General features: G+C 41.4%; 1 protein-coding gene across 1 annotated transcript; it reads right to left on the minus strand.

Moving 5' to 3' along the window:
* Positions 1–7,737: 7,737 nt before the first annotated feature.
* sfrp1a (secreted frizzled-related protein 1a) lies at positions 7,738–21,765 on the minus strand. Its single transcript, XM_051422088.1, has 3 exons — positions 20,913–21,765; positions 17,190–17,270; positions 7,738–9,372 (listed from the first exon to the last, which is right to left on the minus strand). Exons 1-3 carry the CDS (start codon positions 21,433–21,435, stop codon positions 9,047–9,049), a joined length of 930 nt encoding a protein of 309 aa, XP_051278048.1. The 5' UTR covers positions 21,436–21,765; the 3' UTR covers positions 7,738–9,046.
* Between the last annotated feature and the right edge of the window lie 441 nt (positions 21,766–22,206).

Here is a 22,206-nt window from a genome sequence, read left to right on the forward strand (position 1 = left end):
TCATTGTAAGCATGTTAGCATGCTGAGATTAACTTCACTTCTTCCCCGGAGTTCTTGTGCTTTCTCGTCTCGCAGGTTCTTATCGATCCTGGTGGAGCCTCCTGCCATGGTCCTGCTTGACTGCCATTGCCAATACTGTTGTTGCTGTGCACCTGTCTGTCTGTCTGTCTGTCTGTCTCTCTTTCTCTCTCTCTCTCTCTTTCTGTCTCTCTCTCTCACCCCAACTGGTTGAGACAGATGACCACCCACCTAGAGCCGGAGGATCTATCCTAGGTTTCTGCCTTTTAACAGGCAGTTTTTCCTTGCCCTTGTCGCCAAGTGCTTGCTCATGGTGGTACTGTTGGGTCTCTGTAATTAATGTTTTAAAGAGTTCGGTCTAGACCTGCTCTATTTGAAAAGTGTCCTGAGATAACTTTTGTTATGAATTGGCACTATACAAATAAAATTGTATTGAATTGAATTGATTGAACATTAAGCTCAAGAGCAAAATGAACATTTGAGACTGTCCTCCCAAGAAAAATCATTTATTTTCCAGTGGTCAAAGAACTGAAAAATGTTCTGATCAGATCAGAAAACGCTTCTCAGTGACATACCAGAGTGCAGGAATAACTTATTTTGTCCTTTAACATGGAGGACTTTCGGTCCCCTTAGCAAAATTACTATAAAAACACAGAACCCTCCCTCTTTTTTACAGTCTCTGAGTACTAGTACACTGGAAAAAATAGTGCGTTAACAACATTAGTACAAGGTGTATACTTTATAACATGTAGGAAGGATTTGGGTCAAAACTGATTATTTTGATGGGGTGTTTGAAATCACATGACGGTTTAAGGAATGGTGTCAGTATGCATTACTGTAAATATTGCTCAGGTAAGGAAGATGAATGTCAGAGGAATGAGTAAACCCCAGTGTGCAGATAAATCCTGGTGAGAGTGAGTTTGGGTGGGTTAACCCCCCCATACATCCTGGTCATAACTTTGCTAAGTAACAGCTGCTTGTGGTTTATTGGGGGAACAATTTATGAAATTAACTTAAAATTGTTGGCTTTGGAAGCAGTAGAGGCTTTATTGAGCAACAACTAAACTTTTAACAGGCTGTCGTGATGGATTTGGCTGATTCGGAGGCGTAGAGCTCTCTCCTCATGCATCAACTGAAGTGTTGTACGGCTGATGCAGATGAAGAATTTGCTGTAAATGTGCCTTGTGTGTTGCAAACAGGGAAACCCGCCCAAGTCAGTTTGCCCACAGTTTTATTTGCGGAATAGTTTGCTATGTTTTAAATCTTTATTGTAAGAAGTAGCAAACTGGTTGACGTTATGTGAATTTATGGTTTTGTGAGGAAAGATTACACAAATGAATGCTCTGTGGGAATGTAGAATGGATTTCTTTTGTTTTTGAAGAGCTGTATAACCGACCAAGAATGCAGTGGAGACCAGTGAAGTAACTTATTAAATAGAACTTTTTCTATATTTCAATGTTTGAATCTTGTTAAAAGCATCAGCCAGTAGTTGTTTCACATCCATCACACAAAACATTTTAAATTCAGGTCCCCAAAGTTGACCCAGCTGCTTCCATTGCAGCACAACTTTGCATTACACTCTGTGGTTCTTTCTGACAGGTCTTCATGGTTTTTAATGGCCAACCATAAATCCCATTTTTTTTTCACCCAATGTTTTTACAACTTGTGGCTGGTCACTGGTGATTGATAGTCAGTGAAGTGCTCCCAAAACAGCACGGCCATGTTGACACTGGCACCACACAACTTTATCCAGAGACTCATACTTGCTCACATCCTCGCCCAAGTCTGCAGGCAAAGAGGATAAGACTCAGTGAGAGGTTTCTAAAGAGGAAGAGGTTTAACTGCTCGCTGAAAGCTATGAATTAAAATCAGAGTGAATCAAAAATCTAACACTGCTGGAAGGAGACATGGATTTTTTTTAAGACTAATCCCTTATGCAACAATAGCTTTATTCGATTATAACATCATGTGATCAGGCTCAGGAAATACACTCCAGTCCATCCATATTTACTGCAAATATTTCCTCACCTTCCTCGCTGAAGAATAAGAATCATGCATTGCAGGAGTCATTTCAGGGATCCGATCCAGGACTGCAGGAATATAGTTACTGGAACAGCAACCCTACAATGACATCATCCTCTTAAAACTAATGGCTATTATTCAAAAACATATGGCCGCCGGCCACATGTGTAGTCCATCCCACACCGCCCTCCTCCTGCCCCTTTGTGGACTTGTGTGAAAAAGAAAACAATTGTTTCTCTGTTGATTTCAGTGGCTGTTTGAGTTGTAATCACACAATGCGGACCGCACTAGTGAAAGGCAAACAGCCTGAGGTTCTGGGCGGTTAACAGCCAGAAGATTGATATGACTAATCTGCCAATTTGACTGCAATGCCAGAATTCCAGAGAAACCTGGTCTCTAGCGCAGTGTGGCGACTCATCCCTCTTCCTGGATCCCGCAGACAAGCCAGAGACATTAATGGTTTGCTCTGTAGCACAGGGTCAGCAAAAGAGCCAAAAACATGTCTGTATTTAAATGTCTTGGTCAATTTATGCAGTCACACACTCTGCTGTGGTCTAGTTATGCTAATGGTATGCTTTAGGATTTCAAAATCCAGTCCAAACAGTGTTAAAGATGATGCATTTCATATTTAGAACTACAGGAAATAATTTTAATGTTACATTCTAAAGGTCCTTTGTATACATGTTCCTGCTTTATGATGGCTGACTGAGCTGCCTGTACAAAATGCTCCAAATTACCCTTTTAAGTTGCTGGCTACTGCTGGTGCACCATAAAACAGAGAATACAGCTATACCATTAAATACATGGATGACTTTACAGCAGTTAGGAAAATGGCAGCCGCTTTGAAGGCACATACATGGATTAAGAACAGAGAAGTGCCTCACTTTTTAAAACCTAAAGGCTCAGCCATGGTTCAGAGATCCATAAAACAAAACATTTGGACCTGGTGAAGAGAAAAAAAAAGAAAGAAAAGAAAAAGAAAGTCATGTTACGATGGCTTATTTACTGCCAAATATTTGCACTATAAGTCTTAATAACACTTTATTGTTTCCGGCTGTTAAGTGTGAGGATTTGGAGTTGCATCTTACATAGACAGTGGTATCCAAAAGTTCCCCAGATGTGTCTCTGAAATGCAGAGGAGAGAAAGAGGTAAATAGAGCCTCCTCTGGTATGGAGTTATTAGTCACAGACAACATTCACTGTGATCTCAGAGGTCAGGCTTTGTGAAGCAGTTTTATGAAATGTCAGGGCGGTAAAGTTTTAATAGGAAGTCCTTCTGTACCTGTACAGTAAATGTACACTTGTAAATAGTGCGGACAAAATAACACCAACATCTGTACAATTTTAAGTTAGAATACGTAAGGATAAGACAAACTATTCTATATTTTTCTAGTCAGAAAAAACACATTACAACAGACCAAAAGCACCATTGATCAGGACTTCCCTTCCCTGTCTGTGGCCCTCAGCTACTAGCCTAAGGAATTCTTTTAATTCTTCTGAACTTTTGCATTAAAACCTGTATTAACTGATTTTTCTGGCCACTTGGGGGCAGTGCAAATAAGCTTCATAATAAGCACATTGCCATTTTATCACCGTAAAAAGTTCATACAATAAAAATAATGAACAGAAAAATAGTGGACTTCCACATCCTGCAGACACAGAGCAACATTACCATTTATTTAGAGTCGTGTCTCTGTCCAACTGACAAATCTAAGTCGAGTATTCACTCAATTTAATTCTGTTTTGGAGTCCACCTTGATGAAAGTCTGTGTTTCAATCAGTGCTGGGCAAGTAGGTACGTAGGTCTTTTTCACTGGAAACGATGCTGATGAAGGCAGTGAGAGTGAATCAAAACAATAAAACTGCGGGCTGTAAAGCCAAAATAATGACATGAAGGACACCCATCAACAAATGTTGCCTTTATGGTGTATATAATGTTTAATTTGAGTTAGGACAGACAGAGAGGTGTTGGTTGCAAGTGTGAACATATCGTTATGTCACCCATTGGTTTGCGGAGTACCTGTCTGAAGCAGCGACTGGTCACACAAACAGCATACCCTGTTTTATTGTCTATTTTATTCTAAATGGACAATAATTTACATAATGAACATCGTGCTGTATGAAAAAAGACTTTAGACTAGAGATTGAGACCATAAACTCATTAGGAAACTGTTTACTGAGCTCATAAATCAAGTGAGAAGTCATGGAGCTACCCCTGCTGGCCATTAGAAATATTGCAAGTTTAAGACATTTCCATGTTAGGCTGAATCTCTGTCCACTAATTATATACTGTATATGGTTGGTTGTTGTATTGGATTTTTTTGTACAGGTATCCACCCCTAAAAATAATACATTTTTCGGCACTTAGCATATTATTTTGTATCATTTAATATTGGGAGCTACATTTCTTACTCTACATTATTCACCAGCTGTTGAGCAGACAATATACAACATAAGGAAGTGCAGGTTTTCATCAGGCTGAAGGTATTTACACAGGTCCTGGTGTATATAACTGAGAACTCCAGTCAGACATTCCAATTGTCAACTTAGTAGCGTGTTATCACACAGACTGAAATCAAGTGTATGGTATTAATACTGGAAGGATAATTGAATACTTTCCTAGCCTCTGACGTGGAACCAATCAAAATAGTACTTCATCAACTTTGTCAATTTGAGGTTTTCAGTGAGACGACGAATCCAACAGGATGTTTTTTGCAGATCATCTCTTAATAGGACAAAGCTGGATCTTGGCCCCGGGTTTTCTGGGGCTCTTTTGAAGGCAGCTGAAGTAATGATTAGAAAGCAAAGTCCACATCTGAGATATATTTTCCAATACCAAAGCCATTACTGGAACCAGATGGCCAAGACGTTGGTCCGTTTGATACTTCCTGGTTTTTAACAAGCCTTTTTATTGACAGACTGGTTTCATGTTTTGTTGTTTACCCATGTTGTACTGACATGATAGATTTCACCTCATAAAAGTATTTACATTAAAACATTCATCATCGAGTTACTCAAATCTACTCAAATACAAGCTGCCTCTGCCGGTGCTTTGGATTGTGTTCATATCTGCGTGTTACTGTTCATGAATCAAATGAAATAGCATGGGAAAGTCGTGGCTGTTCAGTGTCGAGACCATATCCCTCAGCACAGACTTTGTGAAAACAAATCTTTTAAGTTTGACAGTTGATTAGACGGTGCTGCCTTTTGGTTAAGAAAGCATTAAAGTTCACTATCAGCATGCGCTGTCAATGATGTATATCTCAGGATTAGCGTTTCCACACCACATACCGAGACACCAACAGCCTGTGAAACCACAATGAACCTGAATCAGAAGACACCCAGACAAGAATTTAGCATCATCAGAGAGATTGGGGGGAATAAAAACATGCGTGCGTGAGAGATCCTTCAGTGTGGAGATCTGGCAACGCGATTATTTATCTTTCTAAAAAGCGTGAAAACGCTGGTTTGGCACGGCTAACTAAAAGGGCTCTCAGTTTGACATTATTGTCAAAGCAGAATCTGGCTGTTTTGGTACTTTGAAATAAGTTTGAAATTGTTTTTTTTTTTTTTTAAAGGGACAATGCACATTATTTAACATGAGGACAATCCACTATGTACACGTGCCAGATTTAGCCATACGGGCTCATTTTCATCGGCAGTTCCCGGCAGGTTGATGGCATATCAGAAACATTGAAAGAGAAAATACAAAAGCACATAAGCACTGATAAAATCACATAAACACAGAGCACATACGCACAGAAACTCAAAAGCACAGAACACATAAACACAGATCAAATCACAGAAGCACAAACAATTGTAACACAGTGGCCATACTGATGTCCTATATGTCATTACCATGTGACACATAAAAGACAGGAAAACATACATTTTATACACAAGTAAGATATCTGCAGATTTGATCATGTTTCCCTAGTTTAAAAAAACATACATCAAATTTTACAATGATCATATGAATTTGACTTTTTATCCAAAGTTTTCAAAGCCTGCTTTTACAGTTTATCTACCCACTGTAATGTGATCTTGCTGTGTCCCGCTGGTCGAACAGTAGTTCATGTGTGAGAGGATCATGGCGTTGAAATTGAATCTGTTCACAACTTTTTTTTAACTTGTTTTGAATGTGAGTTATGATGTTATGATGCTTAAATATTTGAACTCATGCACAACTTCATACTCATCACGTGCAAAGACCGAAACGGTGGTTTATTCATTTGTTCAGACCCTGGTGATAATTCCTATGTTAATTTAATTGCTACCATTGAAATTATATTACGATTAAATGTGATATAAAATATTCTGTAGTGCAGGAAGCTGTCGAGTCACTGAATCATCTGTTATGGGATGACCAAAAAGCCACACAGGTTTTGCTATATGTCAGTTATTTTATATTATAGTAAGGAACATCCATGGCTTGGATTACCTGTTGCTGTATGTGGAAAATGGAAGAGACAAACAAAAAGTACTACTAAGTAAACCTACAAAGTATTCTTCTAGAAAAATGCTGAGTCACTGGAAAATAAACTGGATGAACTCCGAAGCAGGGTGGCTTTTTTAACTTGACATAAAGAATTGTAACGGTGTGGTTTTCAAGGAGTCTTGGCTCCAGGACTCTTCCATTGTTCCAGACGGACTCTCCACTCACCGCCAGGATCAGACAGTACAGTCAGGGAGGAGCAAGTGTGGAAGTGTCTGCCTCATGACCCACAGCCGGTGGTGCTCAGATGTGGAGATTATTTCTACGGACTCATCGTGGACTCCAGCATGGTCTGCAGCTTGAGAGCATCCTCACTGGCTGTACCAGCCTTCCCACATCAGCTTCATCCTGCAGGCCTGTTGAACTCTTCAACATTCTACTCTTACCGCACCGATACTACTGCCATACTTGTGCTATACTTATTGTACCATACATACATATACATATTCTACTGCACTGGGTCTGCCTGGTTACTACTGTTTGCAACCTCATATATTTATTAATACCTGTACACATTGCAGTATGTATATTTATCTTACTACCTGTTTATAAGCTGTTTGTCTATCACAGTATCTATTTATCTATCTCTGTTCTCATTATGTATACTGCATTACTGCACAATTACAGTTTATATGTTTTACTATAACTCACCAGGCTACCACAGTATTATATTTAACTTTACATTTTATTTTATGTTATATTCCTATATCTTATGAGTACAATTAACTGTTGTGTTCATGACAATAAAAGAACTTGAACTTGTTAAGGTAGAAAACTGCTAAATGCAGTCCATGTACCATTTAGCACATTTGTCATTATTAAATCACTTCAAAGTCATTGCTCTGGAAGCCCGAGGTTCCCAATGGCCATTGTGGCATTGTGCTAATGTCAGCTGGCTAACATGTTTACAGTAACAATGTTAACATTCTATGTTGGGCAGGCATGACAAGCCCTATAGTATTTTGGATTCTCTGCAGATTTGCATGTTACTGTCCACTGTTACTGTTACCATCTTGCTAACACAACTGAGGCTGATGGGAATGTCACTAGTTTTCATTAGCCATAAAAGTCTGTAACACATTTCAATGCAATCCATCCTGTAGTTGATGACTTCACTGGACAGAAGTGGATGGACCGAACAACAAGCATTGCCATATCTCTGTAAATCCATGAAAGAAAACTAAAGAATTTAAGAGACACCATTCAGTTTTCCATATTTATGTAAAATTTGTATGTACATGTAATAGGCAGCAATGCACCGCTGACATTCAAATCTGAAACAAAATAGTGCTAAAACGGACCAGCGACACTTGAGCAAACAAACTAGAACACAGAGTTGGCAATATTTGCACTTTGATAAACATGTATGACTACAGGGCTTTTTCCATTACCGATGAATACTGATTACTGCAGTTAGACTGGATGTAGAGAGAAAGTGGTACAAAATATTCAGCCAAATGTCAGGCGACAACGCACAACAAGAAATCAGGAAATCTGCCACACAGGCCTACGTGTTAGCTCATGATCCAGATTGGTGGTTATGATTCTCTTTAGATTTTTCAAGTAACAAAAAGAAAAGAAATAAAGAAAACGAATCAGCTGGTAGTGCAGTCTTTAGTGTGACAGTACACTCTCTCATACGTCAGTCTACTCAACAGGAGCCCTGCGTGGAGCTGCTCTGTACAGTGTGGCCTTTAAAGCTCCAACTACCTGCAACTGCCAATTCTGTAGTCTAATCATTGATTACATGATTTACTATTATATGATCAGAATGAGAGAGATTCAAAAGAACAGTTGAACATTTTTCTTGTGGAGAGGGAGAGACGAGAACACCAATCTCATGGTTGTACGCTAAATATGAAGCTAGAGCTAGCAGGTTGTTAGCATGAAGCAGGAAGAAACAACTAGCCTGGCTCCGTCCAAAAGAATCTACCTACCAGCTGCTCTAAAGCTCACAAATTAACACGGAATTCATTTTGTCTAATCTGTACAAAAAACTGAACGGAACGTGTGGGTTTTTACATTCGGACGGTGCCAGGCTAGCGGTTTCCCCCTGCGTCTGGTCTTCATGCTAGGCTAAGCTAACCATCTGCTGGACAGACATGAGAGTGGTATCAGTCTTCTCATCTTACTCTCGGTAATGAAGCAAAGGTTTATTTCCCAACATGTCCAACTCCTCCCTAAAGAAAAATCCACTGACCTGTTGAATGTAAGAGTGTAACAAAGTATCTACATACATATAGTGGAAATGATTTCAGTGAGAAAGGGCTCTTACTACAATGTCCTTTTCTTAAGCAGAAAAAAAGGAAACCCAACCCTTTTCTGTGGCGTCATCACTCACCACATTCACCTAAAAACTTAACAATGGACATTTCAAAGTATATCTGTAAATATACAAAGATATATAGATATATAAACAGGACAACAGAAAGCAAAGTTTGGGAATTGAATGCTTTTGCAAGTTCATATGTAGGATGAGATGCGACCAAGGGAGGTGGGGTGGGGGTCGTATTATTTGAAGACGTTTTCGAAGGCGGGGCATTTGTAGGTCTTGAGTTTCTTGATGGCCTTTTTGAACTCTTTGCTGGACTTGTCCCACTTGTGGATGCCCGTGAGGAGGTACTGCTTATCCACCTTGCGGCCCATGATTAGGTACTGGTTTCCCAGGTTGTCCAGCTGCTGGCAGGGGCAGTCCGCGCCGTTCTTCAAGTACAACACCAGCGTCTTCATGTCCTTCTTCTTCAAGTTCCCTGGTTTCAACATCTTCTTCCTCTTCTGCAGGATCACCTTGCGGTCCATGTTCTCTCGCCTCACCTCCTTGATCTTGGTCTTGAAAGCTGTAAGCGGAGAAAGGGAGAAACAGTTACCTCATGTGTAAAGGTGAATGAGTTCTTGCACGTTACGTTTGGTACACTTTAGTTAATATTTTATGAGTACAAAATGCCAGACATGTACAGTGTGTCGCTCTGTGCTAGCAAAATGGAACATGATAGAGGGTATCAGTGGCGGGTCAGCACCATGTCTTCAGGGACAAGAAGTAGTTTGCTAATGGGATTCTGTAAAGTTATACCGGTTTGGTAAAACGATCCACCTCCTCTGGAATATTTCATTTACTGTATTTTCTCTCCTTTATTTTTCTTTACAATGTGTTTTTCCTGCTCTCAAATGGTTTGAGCGTGTACGCTTCTTCTTGACTCGCAACGGATTCCATCTGATTGAGCACCATTCACTTCTTGCTCATGGGAACCTCCGTAACAGTTGTGTGAATAAAAAAGGGGTTCACTATTCACTGAACTGAAACAATCACAAGCATAATTTTCTACACTACAATCAGTCAATGTAAATGTATTATTTTGTGGAATTATTTCCCTAGAGCTTTGCACTAACTTTCTAGCATAATCTTTCAGTTCTTTCAGTAATTTCAGGTGACTAGCATTAGACTGGCCGTTTCGCTGCTGTAGGGGTTAGTGAAATTGAATAAATTCTATATCCTGTGATAAACGTACTTTTATATTGATATATATTGTGAGATAATTCTGTAAAATTGTTGATGTAAGAAACAGAAAGGAATGTCTGTTTTAGGAAAAGCCAGCAGAGTAAATACCTAAAAAACTGAATAGAAATTCCAATGTTATTACAGACAGTCCTGATCAATGGCAGACAGTCCACAATGGCCTTATACACCCATAGATATTAAATCAGTAGACAAATGAATATCTGATAATATACACTGCCTACTCCCACAGTTATTGTAAAATTAGTTTTTAGTATATGGCCTGCCCAGATTATGATACATTGGCTATACTGTAATTTTCTTTTACACAAACAGATAGAAATGTTCTGATAAGAAACCCTTGCGTTTTTTATTTAAAGAATTGCAACCAGGACATGTACAGAGCAGGACATACAGAAATAAAGCTCAAACATACAGAATCTCTGGCAATCTGTACTGCGGTTTCTTGTCACTTATTGGCTGACATGTAAACTGACATATTGTCAAGAAGCTGGTAGCCCATCGGCCGATATCAGCCTGGATTACTGATCAGTCAAACTCTACATTACACCTTCATTCTTTTCTCTTGATAAATCACTAAAAAATACAAAAACAAACTTAAAAACTGTTGCCTAAGTCTGGTTTATACTCTGTAGAGGTGTATAGGTGTAGTACTGTTGCAAATCAAATACCAATACATAATCCAATATATGTTTCAGAGAATATCTGATACTAAATCCAGATTCCAAAAGCCATATGTGGTATCAAAGACCAAATTAAAGTATACAAAAAGCCAGTAAAAATGAAGGAAGATCTATTGTCAGTTATCTCGTCCAGTGACCTTAACCTGCAGTCTTTTATTCAATGGCATTGTATCTGTCTGGTTATGGGGGGCTAAAACAGGGACAGCATAATTTGGCATTGAAAATAAAACCTGGCATTGAAAAAGAAACCTGAACTGAAAAAGTAAACATTGGCATTTAAACACTGATGCCATATATTTTTTTGAATGCCAAAATTGAATGTCAGCGTTCTTGCCACATACCTGGTCAGGATTAGCTGCTGCTTGAATGTTTTTAATCAGAATTGTCTTGCATTAATGAATCAGTGCACAGCGTTGTTTTGGGATTTGACCTCCTTCTGAATCTTGGGCTGTTTTTCAGATCGACCATAATACTCCTGATCTTTTACTAAACTCTATTTAACCTTCTAATCTCTCTGTTTCCTCCAGTTCCCCTTCTGAAACAGAGCACGAGTCAGACTTTGGTGGTCCAAATCTCCATATGCCTCCACACATTACGTCCTCTCCTTCTCCGCTGACATACAGTGGGGTTTGTGCGGCACAGACGACCTTGTCACACGGCAGCACCAGAGAAAAAATGCGTGGCACGCTATGTCCAATCTAACTGACAGAGCCGGTGTTGGGATAAATCACTGATTCATGTTGGAGATGAGGTCTTGTGACCTACAGTGCAGGGAACAGTCTGATTGGGCGTGAATCATTTCACATTCCAGCAAAGATCTGGACTGATACAACTCTAACTACTCCACCGTTTTAGACACCAAATCCCTTTGACACACTTTTTTAAAAACTAGGACTGGCACTTTAAGAAACTTCCAAACGTTTCATCTCTACCTTTGCACCCGTATCTCCCATTGCTGATTGAAGTGCTAAAAAAGAGCAGCCCTGTTTTTCCCAGTATTAAGAGTGCACATGGTAGGGATTAAGACTTTTATCCTGTCTCTAGTCTCTCAAACAGTCTGTATGGGGAGGCTTAGTGTTCATTGAAATCAAAATGGGCAGCGTTCATAATTAGTGAGTCATAAAAGAGAAGGCCCAGCCCACCCCTGAAAGGACTTGATAAATCCTCCATCCCTGATAATCCTTTGACGCTCTGAACTTTCTTTGCACCTCGTGTTGAGGGTTTAATCTCTTCGGCAACAGTGTACAGTAAGACGTTAACATCAAATACTTGACCTGTTTGGTTGTTAACGTTCCTGTCCTTTGCTAGGGTCTGCTGAAACTGCCCCTGCATCCACACGTGGACATCCATCCAGTAGGTGGTCTACATTTGTATGCTCCGGTTCTCCTTGTACAGGACGTATCAGACATGGACTTTAAAGCTCAGTAAGCTGGCATGGTTTCTGCACCGGTGGGACAAAGCTATTGTGCTGGGAGAATAAATTGATTTGATTGAACCAGCCAAGAACTTTAAAGATATTAATAAAACAAATTCTCCCAAATCAATAAATATCTTAATGTGACGAAGGTATGGAAGGTCGCATATAAACAGTAAAGATTACGGTCTTGCTTTTTTACTTAACTATATTTATCTGACTGCTATAGTTACCTCGCAGATTTTGATTCTACATACAAACATGTGATCCTCTATTAAAATATGATGGTCTTTTTGGACTGTGGACCTTCAAAATAGAAGATATCAGCTACTAATATGTACCCTCATCATAGGCTATGAGGACACCAGTTTTGAAGAATTTCACCAAAAAGTGATTTTCATTCAGTATTCCATAAGAAGAACAACACAGATTGGAGTTAGACTTGTGACCCATCAGATTTCTCTTAAGACTCCAGGGTTGTGTGCTGCTGGATTATACTACCAGGAAGTAATATACAAGCTAAAATTACTTTTACTTTGAAGTACATTTTGCTGATAAAACATTTGTATGTGTGGTACTGCTACTTTTAAGTATATGGCCTGAAATTTTTCTACGACTGCCTTTAAAATACTTCGGAACGACTGAAAGGAAATAAAACAGTTTGATTAAACGGATCACAGTCAGTAGCCATATGCACCCAGTAACAAGGGTCAGAGGTTGAATTGCTTTGTTTTATGGGATCACCAGATACAAAAGGTTGGGAGGCACTGATTTAATACAATGAGCTCACACCATTATGCTTTATATCCAACAAATCTCATCACCAAAAACCTCAGTAACTCATTTTGCTATGTTTTGATTACAATTAGCTTGGAATCATTCATTTGGAAAACAGAACTTTGTAAAAAAAAAAAAAAAAGATAACATGATCCCATCATGTAATCAGATATTTTGTAGAACACAGTGTGTACGCTGTTCAAATGCCGATTTTAATTTCTTAGAATTATAAAAACCTTAACTCTGCATAGTCTCAAGTAATGCAACGTTAAAACTATTTTTTTTGTAGACCTTTTCTTTTCTGGTCCCTGACCCCTGACCTTATTTCCTCTGCCGGTTCAGAGGCACAGACAGGACTTCTAGCTCCCAGGGTGTCATAAACCCAGCAGGAGGGTGTGTTCTGCTTCCCATTCGCCATAATGGAAACACAACTGATCCGATAAGCTGAAGTGATCAGTCCTCCAGCGCAGGGCTGCCCTGTTGTTTACTGCAATTTGGCAACGACAACAAAGTGAGTTGGCCGAGGCAGAGGGGAGATTTAATTGAAGGGTACTGGAGTTTTTTGGGACAATGAGGTACCGTAAAACCTTAAGCACGGAGATAAATTGCGGTGGGAACAAAGTGTTGAGTGGGATGAGCTGTAAATCTGTTACCAGCTGAGTGCCGCAAATGGGATATTGTGTGTGTGTGTGTGTGTGTGTGTGTGTGTGTGTGTGTGTGTGTGTGTGTGTGTGTGTGTGTGTTTGTGAGAAGGAGATTCATCAGGACTTCAGAGAAATCAGGGAGTGTCAGTCCTCATGAGAAACTAACAGCATTGGACTGAGAACCTGTTACTTGTTACAGCCACTCTGATCTATTAGCTTGAAAATGCACATCCAACTTACAAGAGTCTTCTGCCAGAACAACCTCACATCCAACCACCTTAAGTCAAAAGCTGTCTTGCGGCGGCATTCTCTGCTTTTATCAGGATCAAACCACATGGAAAAGTCAAATGCGCTTGTGCAACCGATGGGAAGCAATTACACAGGGCATCAAACCATAGACACACTACTATTACAAAAAAACAACTTCACACTTAACGTTTACCTTAAGTGAGAACAGACCTTTCGCAACTTCCAGTAAGTGAGGTTTTCAGTGGACAAAAATGCTAATTCACTGCCAGGGTGGGGATATTTTACACATGATTGGTCCGTGCAGATTAATAAATACTTCAGCGCAATTCCCTGATTCATTCCTCAAACCTCTTCGCGGTTATTCCATCCCCCTGTTTTGCGGAGAAGAGCGAGAAATCTATCTATCATATCTATTTTGTGGTTAAGGCAGTCTGCTACCTCCTGTTTCCATCCACTTTCAGTAAAGTCAAAACTGTCAGATTGCAATCAGGATGATGGTCTTATCTCTCGCTGATGGGATAAAACATGTCATGATTAAAGCTTGGGATTGTTCCCCTCCCATCTGCATATTTGCTTTTTCCTCAAGACAAGACTTTAACTCATGTTTGGCTTCAGCTGATGTCAGATATATTTATAGTTGCAGTTTTCTCCTCAGACCAAAACTGAATTCCATCGGCCCACTGGAAAAAGCAGCAAACAACTCTTTAGCCTAGACGCCGGTGTAGCCAGTGATGCTATCTCTTGTCAGGCTGCGCGTTAGCAGCTTATGCGCTGTAATCAACTCGTGCGCCACACCGAAGTGGCAGCGACGTTTGTTGCATTCCAGAGGAGGCCGGCCCCTTGTGGGTTCAAACCTGCAACATAAGCGGCAAAGTGTCTCATCCTCAGCCTGATACTGAATCTGCCTGTGTATCCCGCACATGTCAGCTGGTTAGAGGGCTTATGACAAGCAAGCAAAACAACATCTGTCTTTATCCGAGATGAAACAAGCCAATAATGTGCCACTCTCCTCTTGGCAATCCCGGATGCAGACTGAAAAAGGCAACTCCCACCACCGCAGCATAAACAACACGGCAATTCGTTAAACAAATGTAACTTTAAACTTTTTCTGAGAATTGGAGGAAAGTCTGTTTCCAATGTGCACCCAGTCTATGTTTGCTCGGCATGGCACCTGGAATTCAAGCTGCCACAAGTTTTGGCCCAGCCAGTGAATAAAACATGAAAGCCCAACATCTTGCATCTTGTGTGCATCATGCGCATATTATTCCAGGAAGTCCTCATAACTGCGTTTCAGTTGATGTTTGTGTTTTTAATTGAACTCCAGGCCTTCAATGCTCGCACTTGGTTCCTCATGAAAAAATTTCAAAATTTCCATAAATCATTTGCCCCCATGAGCTAATGATGTTGCTTCTTTCTTGGTTTGCTCAGTCTGGTTTCCAATCCAGCTGGACTGAAGACGCTCTTACAAAATGAATGTGTCTTATTTTCACAAAAGGTGATCTATCTCTGAAATTTCCAAATATTCCCGAACTTGGCCAGAAATATTTGATATTCCGGCAGTTACCAAGCATTTAACAAATTCTCTAACGTTTCCTTTCGGCAATATGCCTCTCTAGATTTGATACGATTCCAAAAAAACACATGACGCTAGAGACCATGAAACCCCCTTCAAAATGAATAATATGACTGTGTGGTTGTTAATGGGAAAATAGAGCTGTTGAAACAGAGAGTTTTTAAACCTGCCAGCGGAAACCAATTGTGAAGAAATACTGACATATTATTCCCCTTTGAGTTGATATGGTGAACCTATTGACACATCCGGCAGTTACCAAGCATCATTATCATTAGAGTTGTTCCGATATCGATACCAATATAGGAAATTCCTTTGACACTGCCTAGAATTCGCTATTGGGTATCGCTGAGTGTGTGTTTGTTCACCGATCGAATACCACGTAAATTATTAGCCCTGAAGCGGGACTTTCCAGCAGTGTACCATTGGCCTTTTCCCCCCCAAGAAAGCAAAGCCATGCCCGCTCTACTCTGACAAACGGATTAACTTGAGCACATGTATGCACATGTATCGAATCGGAACATGGTAATGGGTGATATGTAAAGGTATTGGAATCAGTATCAGGAAGGGAAAATGGCATTGGAACATTATCATTCAGTTGGAGTGGTGTTCTTGGCCATCTAATGAATGCAGTCCAGTATTCGCTCTCTTTTAGCTCTGATTTGGTCTCTGATAATGCTCCAGTGTGTTCACCAGCTAGTCTCTAACTGTGTCAGTTCTTTGGTGCTTTACGCTGAAAATACCAAACTATGAAAGCAGTGAGAGTGAAACTAAACAGTAAAGTTGTGGGTCTGACAGCTAGAGGAGGACTTGCGTTGCAGGTTTTCCCATTTAGCGTTAGCAAAGATGACAACAATAACCAAAGTTACTAATGCATGGGAGTAGACTGACAGTAGATTTTAGGAATGGCTGTTCATTGAGTACAAAACAGGACCTGTTGTGCTTGTACAATGTGAATTTTCAATATAAACAGATCTTTACTGATCCAATATTTTACTTTTTTTTTACCAATTTTGAGTTTACATTATCCAATATATATTACCCGTAACATTACGCAGAAGTCAAACACACAGTGTGCTCAGAGACATCAGGGCATCACATTTTAGCAAAGTCAGTATTTCTCATTTCCTCATTCCTGTGTATGTGTACGTAAGCGTGAGTGTGTCATCCACTGAGCTCATTAAGCAACACAGGTTAAGGGTCAAATAAAGTTCAGTTTTTTTCAAATTTTTATTCTATATGGATTTTTTTTATATATATTTTTGAAAAGGATGTTATTAAAGAAAAACAAATACATGGTTTATCAATAACTACGTAATTTAGGAAGACATGTAGTGTGGATTGTCCCCCATGTGCAGATGCAACAACAGTCCACCCAGACAGCAGAACAAACATCCCACTTTACTACTGCAAGGACCTGCCACATAAAGACTTTAATGACCCCCATTCATTAGTCACAGAACATCATCCTCCAAACCAGACAGGCCTGGCACATCTGACCCAGAGACAAAAATGTAGCTTTTACATAAAAAACTGGGACTAACCAAGAACATAGAGTTCACTGAGGTGGAAATGGCCAAGTACGGTCCGATGCAGGATGCACTTCAGGGGGAATAAAATGCAGCTTTGCATACTTTGTTAAGAATTTATGGGGTGTTTTAAAGCTTAAAGATGGAAGATACTATTGATGCAATCTCATGGTTGCTCTTTTGATTTCATGGAGCGCTGTGATACATGTCAAGGCGTATCAGAGCGATGTGCGCGGACAGTATTTCACATGTTGTGTGCTGGGAGGATGCTTACCGAACTCGCTGGCACACATGTGCTCTAGCATGGCGTCTGTTTTCATTTCGTTGTCACATGGAGGGCAGATGGGAGAGTAACCTGCGGATAAAAGAAAGGGACATGGTTTGGAAATCAGTGGAAAAGAGGCAAAATATAAAATGCAGGTTTCAGTAATACCAGCAATGAATCACTCACATGGCTTTACATTGGAATCATCACATTGGATCGCCACCCATTTGGGATGCGGTTAAACCAACAAAGAAAGAATCATGAGGGAAGCAAAATAGTAATTTCTTATTTGAAATGAAGGGGAGTTCAAGTAAAATCACCACACTGCCTTAAATTCAATTTCTTAATGACTTATCCTGCACATCTCCACACACACCTAACCCCTCTCTGCATGCACAGATCCTATCGAGTGTCTGGTGTCAGTCGCCTGGTCTCTGGGGCTTCGTACGCTCCGATGACCTGACCTCAGTGAGGAATGTCTTCAGCTTTTATAGCCAGCTGTAACTAAGGGCTGCAGTAAACACTCTTCCTCACTCTGTCACATTTAGAGAGTTTTCAAAAGAGATCTTTCCATAATGCTCAACAGCAACATATACACCCTTAAATGCACAAAAAAGACTATTAGAAATGTGGAAGGAATAAATGGTAATGATATTCAATCCAAGCTTAAAGGAATGCTCTGACATTCCCCCCCCAAAAAAAGAAGGTAATAATAGCCGGCTCGAAGACAAAAACCCGACCGAAGACAAAGAGCCAAAATGTGTTTTTGCCAAAAAGTAATTCAGTCTAGAGGCATATCTGCGAATATTTTACCAACACAATTTTTCAATTTTTTCTAATACCACGAATGATCGCTTCATGCCAACAGCTGAGTTTACTTTCCAAACAAACTTGGACCTGCAATGCGATCGCAGCGTCCTGCAGAACTTAATTCAAACCGACTGCATTTCAATGTCACAGCGTGGATGTGGATCTATGGAGCAGAAGGGTCAGGAAAGGGAAAACAAATCTCTCCGTGGCCAGTTGTCCATTACATGTGTTTAACGGAGGCTTGTGAAAGTAACACCCAGGTGTAAAGAGCTTGTGAAAACAGACACTGTTTACAGAGTCACACGGGGTCCCCTTTGCCTATGTGAGCCTGGTTCTCCTTTAAATCAATTATCACCAGCCTGTATTCAGCAGTGGCACGGTAAGCACTGTTAGCCGACCTCTATTAACAATCATTAAGCAGAACGGCTGAGGAGATTTGGCCTCTGGCAACCTCAAGATCGCATATTACCACCTTCCCAGAGGATACCGATGGCGGAAAGTGAAATTTCCGTGAGACTCTGAGTGGACCGAGGTCGGCTCAAAACAGGCCCGGCTCTGTGTCCTCCTGCAGAACGCCGGCTTTATTTATCACCAGCGCTGACAACAAATGATAACAGGTGACGTCTGGAGAGCGCCGAGCTCTGTGTGGTCCCCCTTTACCCTGAAAAGGGAGTCTTTTTCAGAAAAACGGGCCTCCATCCATACCACCATGTCAGTCAGTAACACCCCCCCCCCCTCCTCACACACACACACACACACACACACACACACACAGGGGACATGTTCAATACAGTGAGTGACTGTGTAATTGCTGGAACATCCACAGTCCCCCCATTTATGGCCAACATGTTCAGCAAAAATGTCTTCAAGTGGTGTATTTGGGGCTTAAGATTGAAATATAAGTAAGTTGATGATGGAAATTCCCCTCTATTTAATGGTTGAAGTGAATGAGGTGGTTGTACTTTCCCTTCCCTGGCGTACACCTCACCTAGGCGACCGGCAAGGACGCTGAGCCGAGGCTTCAAACCAAAACTATTCCAGAGTCAGCCCAGGCTTTATCTTCCCCAGGCTTTTGTGCATTTTTCAGGGTTTCTCTGGTATTTGTCAGCTTGGCCCATCGGGTTACTGCTGGAAGAGCATTTTACTGGAGTATGTTACTCCCTCCCTCCCCTCCCCTCCCCTTCTCTGATGCTGCATGAGGTGTCTGATTCTGCCTCATACCATGGGGTTGCCATGTCCTTGGGAGCTTTGTTTAGAAACCGCTGGCTCCCGCTCACCTCCAGGCTGGATTTTAATATTTGGACAGTGTGTTTTTCAAATTATTGTCTTCACCTTTCCATCTTTCTCATCAGTTTGAATGCATTTGTCAGTGGTTGCGCGGCATAAAAAAGGGGGATTAATAGATGCAGGTATTCGCTTCTTCGCTGCTGGACGTCCTCCCAGCATTGTCCTCCAGTTCAACAAACACCTTGAAATAAATGACTACCATCTGTTGCAGCTTTTTCAATATTACAACATCACTCCAAGTCAACAGCAAGCAACTACACATTCACACCGGAGCCAGAGTTTGTACAGCAGATTATACATTGAAAAGGAAATGTAACCACATAAGACTTTCTTTAAGGAGCATGTGTGGGGGGGTTAAGATGGGATCATGGCTGATTTCCCCCCCCAAAAGGTCGTGTTCAGCTTGTTTGTGTTGGGATTTGCATCTGTAAACACACCTTCACCCCTGAAACAACATTCTCAAGCTCATTTAACTGCACGGGGGTGTCGACTTTTACACAGTGGCAAAAGTGGTGGCTGTTTGTTTGCTCAGTTAGGGAGTAACTGAGTTTGATAGCTAATGCTTGGTTATATCAAGAAGTGCCAAATGGCTGCGCTGTAGTCGGGCAGATTCAAATATAAACTCAATTCCATACAAAATAATAAACTGCTTCATCATTTGAGTCATTTATCAAGCGAGAAAGTGCGAAATGTGTGCCGTTTCCAGCTTCGGGGTGAATCCACTGTGAGGAGTTGCTGCTTGTCTCTGTTTTATTTCATTGTGAGTTGAATTTTGGTCTCTTAGTCAGACACAACAAGCAATTCAAGACGGCAGCTTAAGCTCTGGCAGGGCCGTTGCTAGCACTGAGGACACTGAGGTCATGTCCCCTGTATTTTCTTCTGGAAATATGGGGGGTTTTAGCAACCTGCAGGGAGTTTAAGTTACACAACGGTAGTTATTTAATCGCATACGGTGTTTTCAGACTTAACGCATATGATATAATATAATATAATATAATATAATATAATATATAACTTGTAATTCCGGGCAGTGTGGAGAAGACTTTGAAACTGAATTTGAAAACTATTTACAGAAGATTGAATTGAACACATAACTGGAGGAATAAATTCCATTTTTCTGATTTCTGGCATTTTTATTCTGTTTTTATATGTTAAGAGTTTTTTTCCACAATTTTTTACTAATACTAGTCTTTTCATTTCTTTAATTCTATCCCTCCATTTGTCTCTTGATTTTAACAGCCCACTGTGTCACTGCTTCTCTTGTGGAGCACTTTGAGCTGCTTTCTCAGCTATGAAAGGTGCTATACAAATAAAGTTTATTATCATTATAGTTCAGTTCAGTCATAGTGAAAATATGCAAGACCACCACTTTTTTCTAACTTAGCATGAGGGGCCGAGGACAAGACCTGTCCATCAGCTATCATTAACATGCTCCTGATCCAGGCACTAAGCCCTCAGATGTCCCTGTGGAACACTGTGGAACCCTGTGGAACCCTGTGGAACACTGTGGTTCTACCGGGCAGCAGCTGCTGTTCAACAATAAGCAGCAGCATGCACGGGCTGACTCTTGGTTGGGGGGGAAAGTAATAACACACACTTCCATATGCCTCCATCAGCGTGCACACACTACTGTACCTGTGGTATCGGTGGGCTCGGTGGTGTTGGGCTGCGTCATGGCGATGCACACGTCGTCTTGGGGAAACTTGTCACAGGTGAGCATCTCCGGCCAGGGGAAGCCGAACGCCTCCATGATGGGGGTGCAGCCGTTCCGCACGGCCTCGCACAGCCAGCGGCACGGGTAGATGGGCCGGTCCAGGCACACGGGCGCAAAGAGCGAGCAGAGGAAGACCTGCGTGCCCGGGTGGCAGTTCTTGTGCACCAGGGGCACCCAGCTGCTGGCCTGCTGCTTCACCTCGGCCATGGTCTCGTGTTCCAGCAGGTTGGGCAGCAGCATCTCGTTGTAGCCCACGTTGTGACAGAGCCGCAGGTCGTCCGGGATGGCCACGCACTGGGGAGGCTTGCCGTAGCTGCGCCCGCCGTTGTACGCGTCCGCCTTCCAGCTGAGGTACTCGTACTCTGACGCTCGGCACGCTGACATGAGCGCCACGGTCACCGCCAGCCGGATCATCCTCCAGAAGGACTCAGAAGCAGCCCTCATGTTTTTCTCTTTTTTTTTCCTGCAGCAATAAAACGAATGCGGCTCAGACACGGCGGCTCGGCGCTCACTGCATGAAGAAATGAAAGAGTAACAACAAGAAACAAATGTAGGGGTGGTGGGGGGGGGGAGGGGGGGACGCGGAGCTGTGCTGGTCGACGCGCGTTAATCGTGTTGAGTTTCTGGTTTTGGGTAAAGTCCACAGGCAGTGTCCTCTGGCTGCAGCCCCGTCGCGCTCCTCTGGTGCGTCTGGCTCCTGTGAGAGTTTGGGGAAGTGAAGCGCTCTGCCTGTGCGAGCTTGGAAACAAGAGGAGATTGTAAAGTGCGCTCTGGCCAATCGGAGTGCGTCTGCGCCTTTTGGCACTCTGCTGTCAGTCAAAAAGCTTAATTACCCAGCGTGTAAAAACTCTCCAGGAGCCTCCATACCCCTCCTTTTACTCCCCTGCTTGTACTTCCTTTGTCCAAACAAAATACTTAAAAAACATCATAGAATTGCAAAAGGAGACACACACACATATACCATCAGTCTGGGTTGTGGTTGATATACGCAAGTTTTGCGGAATAAAAGAGTATTATGGAGCACTGCTTTGGGTTTCAGTCCAGTTCCAAAAGTCTGGCGCAGTCAGTGAGGATGATGAAGGAACTCTCAGCCAGTAAAGTGAGGAAATCCTAATTGAATTAATATTATTAACTAGAAACATCCGTACAAGACAATGTGTGAGGAGGATATTCCCAGTTTGTGCCTCTCCTAACATTCCAGTCACAGAGCTAATC

This window comes from Dicentrarchus labrax, unplaced genomic scaffold (assembly GCF_905237075.1).
Source record: "Dicentrarchus labrax unplaced genomic scaffold, dlabrax2021, whole genome shotgun sequence".
NCBI classification, from domain to species: domain Eukaryota; kingdom Metazoa; phylum Chordata; class Actinopteri; family Moronidae; genus Dicentrarchus; species Dicentrarchus labrax.